General features: G+C 36.4%; 1 protein-coding gene and 1 non-coding gene across 7 annotated transcripts in view; one reads left to right on the forward strand and one right to left on the reverse strand.

The window, feature by feature from the left end:
• Positions 1–9499, forward strand: part of LOC145691772 (uncharacterized) — a 53572-nt gene that overhangs the window by 25423 nt on the left and 18650 nt on the right. For all 6 annotated transcript variants that reach the window (XM_081767111.1, XM_081767093.1, XM_081767097.1 and 3 more), the window contains one exon: positions 1991–2748. In XM_081767111.1, the coding sequence (XP_081623237.1) occupies positions 2039–2748 (710 nt within the window). In that variant the 5' untranslated portion in view covers positions 1991–2038. The remainder of the gene's footprint in view (positions 1–1990; positions 2749–9499) is intronic.
• Positions 260–333, reverse strand: TRNAQ-UUG (transfer RNA glutamine (anticodon UUG)). Its single transcript has one exon. It is a non-coding gene; the product is annotated as a tRNA-Gln (tRNA).

A 9499-nucleotide genomic window follows, 5' to 3' on the forward strand; every position in this document is an offset into this window, starting at 1 on the left:
CTTTCCCTCAACTCGATTAGGATTTAGGATTTTTAGATTTCTGGGCTCTCGGCATCTAAGGCCATTTAGCCCGTCACGTTTGAGGGAGCACACTATCCGGGGAAAGGGAAGGAAGAAAGGATTGGGGAAGGAAGGAAGCGGGCTGGACCTATAAATTAGGTACCACCCCGGCATTTGCCTGGTGTGAATGAGGAAAACCAAGGAAAACCTCATTCAGGGTGGCTGGCCTGAAAGAGCGTGTTACACTTTTTTGACCGAGTGCCCCCACCGGGAATCGAATCCGGGACCGCTCGCACCAAAGGCGAGAGCGTTAGCGACTACGCTACGCGGGGCCACTTCCCTCAACTCGTGTGCGCGGGAATCTTATTGGTAGTTCTTTATTGGACTTAAGGAAAAGAAGAGTTTGGCAAACGTAATACGAAAGAAAACAAATTTTAATATTCATAAGTTTGTAATTATCAACTTTTTTAAAAAAATACAAAAATTAAATCAATATGTTTTAATTAACATTAAAATTATTAACACTTCGTCTGATTCCTTCATTTCCTAGCTTTCTTATATAATACAAAAATTAGATCAGAAGTACAAGAATCGTGAACAAGCAAAAAATCAATCCATGACGAGGTTAGGCAACAAATGCCACAAACGCACTAAACTATTTAATTTAGATGAATAAATAAGATAGAGGTAGAAAATATACAGATAAATGAGGTGAGATAAAGATAGAAGGGTAGGAAATGTATATATCTTGATTCGCGCTTAGTTTTCGGTGCCTAGCATACTTTATATGTTGTAAATTGTGATTTTTACTATGTACCTCGCGCCCAAACGTCTGGCGCCTAAACGGCTTTGCGCCCAAACATCCGGCGCCCAAACGGCAGCGCCGATACGTCCGCGCCCAAATGGTGGCGCCCAAACGTCCTGTCCCGTGGCGCGTTGAGTCCCTGGTTTGATTCTCGGCGAAGTAAGTATGTGGTGGACAGCATCGTGTCTATGGGTTTTGTCGGAGTACTCCCGTTTCCTCCCACACTATCATTCTACCATTTCTTCCATCATCACTCACTTGTCTTAATCATCATCCTCCCTTAGTCTAATCGTGGGACTGAAAGATTTTTTTTTTTTTCAATTTGACACATATGCCTACTTGTTTTGTCCTTAAATTATAGTTCCGATATAAAAAGTACAAGCTTACCTCTACAGTCTATCCCTCCAAGATAGCAGCAGTTTACAAAGTGGCATTTCATATTTTACGTCCACGTACTTGTCTTGTAGTTTGAGCACTGTAACATCAATTGTACACTTTTCTGGATCAAAACCCTTTAGTGATAGGCGAATAATGTTAAGATTAATTGGGAACTTTGAACTTTATAACGAAGTATTTAACGAATTTGTTTTTAATTCATTCAGGCGCATAAAAAACAGAACTACTGGCAGGTAAAAACTTCGAGTATTAACGTTGAAGAAAGTTAGACGCCAGGCTCATATTTCAAGTCGCCATGGCGACCTGTATTTTTCAAGCCCTCCTAATATACTATGGATAAGTAGATTGTTTTCAAGTACTTACCATCTCGGACACACACACACACACACACATTATTATGCGTACGTAAGATGAGGGTGTTCGATACGCAAGCGCGCCATGATCACGTCATCTCGGGCGAGTAGCACGCGACGATGCCTGCCAGTTGCCGAAGATTGTAAGAGTTCTGTGACGTTCTCTCGTATTTTGATATACATTTTCTGATGCATATAGGGTGCTTTCCAGATCTTATTCATATCGCTGTAATTAGTTTGTGTATTTCAGAGCAATGTGTTCATATCGCTTTCATTAAGATTTGACTCCTAATATGATGATACTCATAGTAATGTGCAAGAAAGGATATTAAATACAGTACATTAGTTTCTGTAATTGAAATGTGAATTATTTTATGAATCAGTTTTGATTTCATTTCACTGTTTTGATTATCTTCTAATTTTTATTATATTTTAGGAAGAAAATAATTACAAACCGGGGTAGTTTTAAACTGGAAGAAACATCATGATGAGTTCAACTGGAGAAACCAGTAGTATTCCAGGTGGAAATTTCTCTCATTGTAATAATGTTGAGTTTATTGACGTGGGCCCAGTAAAAATAGAGTATGAATCGGATGAAAATGAGAAAGTCAAACCTGGAGCATCGGATGATAATGATGTGTGGAACAATTATAAAGATACTTGGAAAGTTGAACTGAGTCCCATACCCATTAACATTCCTTCTAAACCTAATTCTAGTCTCCTACAAGTACCAGACGAAAGTAATGCAAACCGCCGTTGTGATGATTATAAAAGTCAGAATTCTTTTCGTCTTGTTCAAGATAAAAATAGTGAAGAAAGCAATAAAGAACTGAAGAATAACTGTTTATCCAGTGTACAAGGGTTGAATTTAACACAAGCAAAAAATGTACTAGATATACAATTAATTGAAAGTCGTTCAGAAGAATCAGCATGTTTCCCCCGAACGCCAAAGGAGGACAATCCGTCTGTGGATAACCCTGTCTCAAATCAATTGACTTCAAAAAGCACTAAAGAAGGAATGAATAACTACTTATCCAGTATACAAGGATTCAATTTCACACAAGCACAAAATGTATTAGATATACAGTTAATTGAAGACAGCTCAGAAGAATCAGCACGTTTCCTCCGAACGCTAAAGGAGGACGAACCGTTTGCCTTCAGTCCTGTCTCGGATCAGTTCTCTTCAGCTATAAGGTTAGTACGTTATTGATGTTAATGTTCAAGGTTAGATTTTGAGATTGATTATATATGTTTTGTATTTGTGTATTCTTTAAGTTGTAGCAACACCTTGCATCACGAACTTTTGTACTTTAATCAGACGGTTTCAATGTTCGCTGATACTTTTATCGATGATATGTAAAAGTTGCCAAACTGGCCAAAACTGGGAAACTATTGTGAGAGAGAAATAGATAACCTCACTTTTCAAAACTATAACAAAATTTGCGCTTTGGAAAACGTGCATTGCATGGTTTATAAGATTATCATTAATTTTAATTTTTTATCTTTCCTGTGAGCGAAAATTGATTGTAATTCCAGATAACTTTTGATTACTTTCAACAACTAGATTATCTACATGTGTGTCCAGGTGAGCAACTTTTAAATAACATCGATAAAAGTGTCAGCGAACGCTGAAACCGTCTGATGGAAATACAAAATTTCATGATGAAGGAAAGACTGTTCATATTTCAGTTACGAGTCGTATAACATCTATCAGCAATTAGTCTAAATATTTTATCTAAGACGATATTACTGTTGCTTCGTAGTCACAAGCAAAAATGGATATGTATATACCTTGCATGTTGTCAATAATCGAACGAATTGAAGAAGTGGAATACATAGGAGAGTGAATTGAATTTGACCTCCTTGTCTCAAATATATGGGCAGAAGAACGTGTAGAAAGTGTGCAGTCTTTGCTAGCGACAATGGTGGTAGAGGAAGGGGAGGGTATCTAACTGACGTCAAGCAGCAAATTGAAATTTTCTTTCCCTAAAGAAGGTAGATGGTGCTCATCTAGTTTGCAAACTAGGAAGCCACTTCGTAAACGAAGTATAAGGTTTTCTTTCATGATCTGGACAGCAGCGTTGCTGGGTCTAATGATATATCAATATAATTACGTACTTTTGTCTTGCAGTCGAGCCAGAAATTAAAACAGACTAAATGAAGCTGAAAAGACACAACGGTACGTTTGTTCAGCTCAATAAACTTCTGTTTGAGAAGTCCTTAAGGCTACAGCTCATAAAGAATTATGTCTGGCACATATTCAACTGGGTAATGCGTGGCTACTGCGCCAACATTTAATCCTGTAATGAGGCCAGATGGAGCATGTTTGACGCCGCCTTTGGGCACAAAATTTTTGGTTTGTGACTCAACATTGCAGTTGGACTTGAATTAGGAGATAGCTAACTTAAGTTTGGAAAGCCATACGTAGAAAATTAGGTATATTGTCACCATACGAAAAGCGACTAACACAAGGCCAGATGGAGCATGTTTGACGCCGCCTTTGGGCACAAAATTTTTGGTTTGTGACTCAACATTGCAGTTGGACTTGAATTAGGAGATAGCTAACTTAAGTTTGGAAAGCCATACGTAGAAAATTAGGTATATTGTCACCATACGAAAAGCGACTAACACAACTTTCACGGGTACACCACGAGTGCTTCTCGTAGAAATTTACTGAATGATGCCAACACAGCCACAGTTGTTGCCTTGTCTGTTGCTGTGTGTTTTCGAACAGTCTCGAGTTAATCTGCCACAGATTAGTTTCTTGGAATTTTTTCAGCACTTTAAATAATGCCATTGGTTATGGGGGTCCTTTCCAGATGGTTAAAATTGTCTGCAGTCACCCTGGTGCTTCGTTCTCCAAAGATCAGCATCACGTTCTCAATGCACTCTGCATGCGTCAAGACCATCTTCTGCTAGTAAGTCACCTGCAAGGATACAAATAAAGTAACAGTCATAACTTCGTACTGGTTAGTGTTAAAGCAAAAATAACGTGTCATTCAATTTCCGCGAAAGTTTGTTATTAAAATGACATATCACGTGCTGTGTTTTTTATTTAAGACAATTACGTAAAATTCAAAATGGTTATTGTGATGTTACCTCCCCTGTTCCTATTCCCCACGTACGTTGTTGCTTTGATTGTATTTTGTAGCGCTTATCACTCATTAGGGTGTTCCCACACTTCTGGACTACCTTCTATATTATTCTTCCTTGTTCATATTGTTTCAAGTTTAGGGTCAGTGAGGGTAATTATGAGACAGATTTCACAATATTTCCCAGCTACGTAACTGTTGACCTACCAGGCTTCCACCAACACCCATTAGTTTCACAATATTGATGTTACTGCACAAGTGCATATAAAAGTTAATTATATGATTTCAAATTTCAAAACTTTTTTTTTTTTTTTTTTTTTAATAACTTTATCAAAAATTTGGTATATCCAAACTTTTGTAAACTGAAACTTAAAATGTAGACAGCATTGTAAAGGATGTTACTAAATGCCTGTGCTCTTAATTTGTATTTATCCTACAGTGGTTGAAGATCAGTGAGGGGTGTTCGTAATTACCCTCCATAGACAGTGTCTCATAATTACCCTCACTGACCCTGTATGTTCTATATTATGTGTTTACTTCTTTCCAATTATGTTATTCTGCATATGGTTTTAATAATTTATTGGTTTGAGTACATTGTTTATGTATTTATATTGTCATATTTTTAATATATGTGTATTGTATTTTAAGCTATGTACTGTACCTTACTTTTGAACTAACCAAAGTGGTGGATATAATGGAATTCTAACTGCCTGCAATACGAAATTCTGATTACTCTGTATATTTTTATCCATGATTTCAAGTTTTGGAAAAGATAACTCGAACATCGATGCAAGTCGAATTAATATTAACCGAATGTTTCAAGATATTAGAGTAATATGTTTGTAACTGTTAAAGTATGCTTTGTCAGTGTAGGAAGAAGACACGATCTGATTTTTAATAGCTTTTTTTTTTTTTTTTTTTTTTTTTTTTTTTTTTTTTTACGTAAACAGTGCATAAATATACTTCAAATAAGCTGTTCCAGCAGAAATATTGGAAACGAACGACATACTTTTTAGCTCCATAACAGTTGTTTTTTTTTTCTCCATTTTGTCGGAAACCACGCATCAGAATTTATTAAGTATGCCATTTGGTTAAGCTTAATGCGATCTATCAACTGATGCCTTTGGCCAATATCTATCTATATATATGTATATATATATATATATATATAAATGAAAGTGACTATGTTTATGAGTTAATAACTCTTGAACTACTCGACCGATCTCGATCAAATTTTCAAAATAAATGAGGTTCGGGCCTGAGAGTGATGCTGTCATTTCACTTTGACGGGGCAGCTTAACGGAGGGGGAGGAGGTAGATATATAAAAACGATCGAAAATGTCTGATATTAGTGTCGAATCCATAGTTTTCGGGAGTCACTGAGATAAACAGTGACACTTCCGATGCTGTTTAAATCCAAATTCAGCCCACAATAGTAATATTTAATTTTTAAGACAAAAAACATTGTGTATCAGAGAGCGCTTCTGTAATAGTAAAATGACTGACTAACGGAATATATTACTAATTTTTCTTATTTTAACTCAGCGAAACAGGTAATTGACGCTAGTTGTTACTAAATAGAAATTAAAGTTTTGGAGTTAATAATAATTTTAGGATATAAATTATAACTACTACATACTATCATCTTGTGTCATAATAAAGAGTTCTGTGAGGGTATACTTTGATGTTAGTCTAACCGTAATATTTACCACGGTTTTCGTTTATCACCAATTTTTAGGTTTATAGAAAAAAATTGTTTTTCTCAGTTTTCTCAAACTACTCATGAACTTTTTACACTGATGCATATCATTTTGTTCTACTTACTGGGATGAAAATAAATGTTAGAAAGACAAAAGCCACAGTGATTGGAACGAAAGGATCGGTGTCAAATATAGAAGTAGGAGGGGAGAAAATAAAATAGGTGACTAGTCTCCGATACCTGGGTAATATTATTAGTAATGATATGAAATGTGAACGTGAAATAATAGCAAGGATAGGAATGACAAAAGAAAGATGAGAAAGTAAAGTGGATTTTTTGGGATCTGAATCTAGAGTTGAGAAAAACACTCATAAAATGCTTCGTGTGGAGTATTGTACTGTATGCGTCAGAAACATGAACATTACGCAAAAGTGATGAGAAGCGATTGGGAGCTTTTGAATTGTGGGCGTGGAGAAGAATGGAGAGAATTAGCTGGATCGAGCGGAAAACGAATGAGATGAGTAGAAATAGTGGAGAAAAAAATTTTTTTAGATATTATTGAAGAGGAAGAGAAACTGGTTGGGACATTGGCTTAGAAGGAATTATATCATAAGGGACGTGCTGGAGCATATGGTGGCAGGAAAGAGAGGGAGGGGGCGAGAAGAGGTTAACGGAAGACTGTGGAGCATGGAAGCTTCTCAGTTGCAGCAAGTGACCTACCAATAATGGCAGAATAACTATGATGATGATGATAGTGATATTTATCGATTGGTATATGTCTAATCTTTGGACATTTTTTCCCGTTAAATGGTAATAGGAAAGTTTTGAAATATGTTGGGTTTTATAAAGATACCAGATTATTTAATTATTTTTAAAAGTGATGGTAAGGAATTTATTTTGGATTATGTAGATTTCAATTTTAATGTGTTAGCCTGCACTATTGGGCGTCAATACCATCTAGAGAATCTAGCTTTCAAAGTATAGAGTTGATAAATATACTAGAGAGAACGAGAGAGAAATTGAAAGCCTTTAGTTGAACTATACTAATCTAGGAAATCAGAAGATTGATTAATTGATGTACAAGACTTTGTTGTAGCTACGACCGTTTCTTTGCTATATGGCGAGTAGAATCGCGACTACATCCTCATTGAATCAATCAATAAAAATTAATGAGAGAAAAGTTCAAAATGTGAAACACGTACTATATTAGACACGCCCATAACACTTAAATTCACTGAAACCATGTCAAGTGTGATGAAAATTTTCAATATATTTAATTTAGATTTAAAATTCAGTATCCGACATTAAAGCTGTGATACAAGGGCAGAAGGGTAAAGGGTAAAAGAAACAAACTTAATCGTCTTTGATAAAGTTTATAGATTGTCTGACACATATATCGTATTTACCGGCATATAAGACGTATAGATTTTTCTTTGAGAGTAATTGCAAAAATGGGTAGTTTCTTATTCATTGCAACAAATATTTTGAGTATTTAAATTTCAATAAGTATTCCCGATTCTATGTTATTTGATGCCATGTTTCCTTTTGATGTGTAGCAACATTCCAGCTACGTATAGTTCAATGACTCAGTAAATGTAGTTTGGATACATTCGCTTTATTTACTGTTTCTTAATATTAATATGTATGATTTTCCCTGAATGTGTGCGGTAAACATTCCCAGACACGAATGCAATTCAATTGCGTATATTTCTTGTAAATATCACTTTATATACATACAAAGGGATCCAAAAAATGTACCCACTGTTTGCTAGTCCATATCTCGTGACAAATTTAACTTGACTTGACAAGTTTTTGCACTGAGAGAGAGAGAGAGAGTTACGGTATGTGTTCGAGATGACCACCAGCAGCTTCTATACAGTGCCCATGGCGTTGAACTGCAGTCCGGTTGTTGGTGTATATGGCATAATGGCAGCACATGACTCTACAGCAATTCGCGGTAGAACAACGTGAACCTGAGGAGTTTTAGGAGACCAGTAGACACGATTGTAGCGGTTCACAGTACCGTTAATTTTGAATTGCACCTCCTTCGCTCTAGATCGTCCTCATTCATCGCGTGTAGCAGTCTTAGAATGTACACTTTCCAATTTGTCCTCTTCAGAATGCATCTTACACTTGACCGGCTCACCCCATTTTCGCGCGCACCTTGGTTCACTGATCGGGTGAAATGTTGCAACACCGCAGCACTGGACGCCGGACTTGTATCTGTTCGTAGTCGACCGGATCTTTCGTTGCGAACGTCTTTAACTGTTTCGTCGGCTTTTAATTTATCGCTAATGTGGGCTTTTGTCGACGTGTTGGTGGCGGTGTTCCAAATTCTCTACCAGTGCCGTTGTACCTTTTGAATGTTCTCGTATTTCCAGTACCGTTTCAGTACAGCTTTGCGTTTAACATCGATAAGCGAACCTCAGCCATTTCTGTTACTCGACTGTCATCTGCTGCACTGTCTTGTTCCACCACCAACTACCTGCGCATGCCTGGCATAAATTGCCAACTCCACCTACCACAACAAATTTAATATCTTACACTATACATGCATTAGATTAATGAGTATAAGGCTTTTTGCTTAGAAATAATTTAATTACAAATAGTAAGTACATTTTTGGACCCCTCTATATATATAACATGCAGTGAAAAATTTTCCTTCTCACGAAATTGAACACAAAAAATGGGGTGCGTCTTGTACGCTGGGAAATACGTCATGTAATTATGTGTGTAGTATTTTTCTTTAAAGTAAAGAAAAAAAAAAGTAGAGAGAGAAGGAAATTGATATTCAAAATTCCGTAATTATTTAGTCTTAGCATTGAGATGATCATTAAAGTAAAACAGAGGAGAAAATTCAACTTGAATTGCTAATACTACAAATGGGGTAAAATTATAATCACGAGATGAGTACATTTTTAGTTATTCCTGCTTAATGTAACAGACTTCATCGTCTTTTGAATAGGAAAGTTCACCGTGTGTTAAGTAATAGTTAGACCGTCGAAAATCAAAATGCGGTTTTGGTATAAAGCCTACACACCGTGAATGAGAGATTGAAAAGAACAGGTTCTTGTGCAAATTAGTACTCTATTTCAGCGGTAGTGAGATGAGACTGGTGATATGCTATTCATTTTATATTCCTAAACGTAGAACG

This window comes from Thermobia domestica, chromosome 1 (assembly GCF_964235325.1).
Source record: "Thermobia domestica chromosome 1, izTheDome1.hap1.1, whole genome shotgun sequence".
In the NCBI taxonomy this organism is placed as follows: Eukaryota; Metazoa; Arthropoda; class Insecta; order Zygentoma; family Lepismatidae; genus Thermobia; species Thermobia domestica.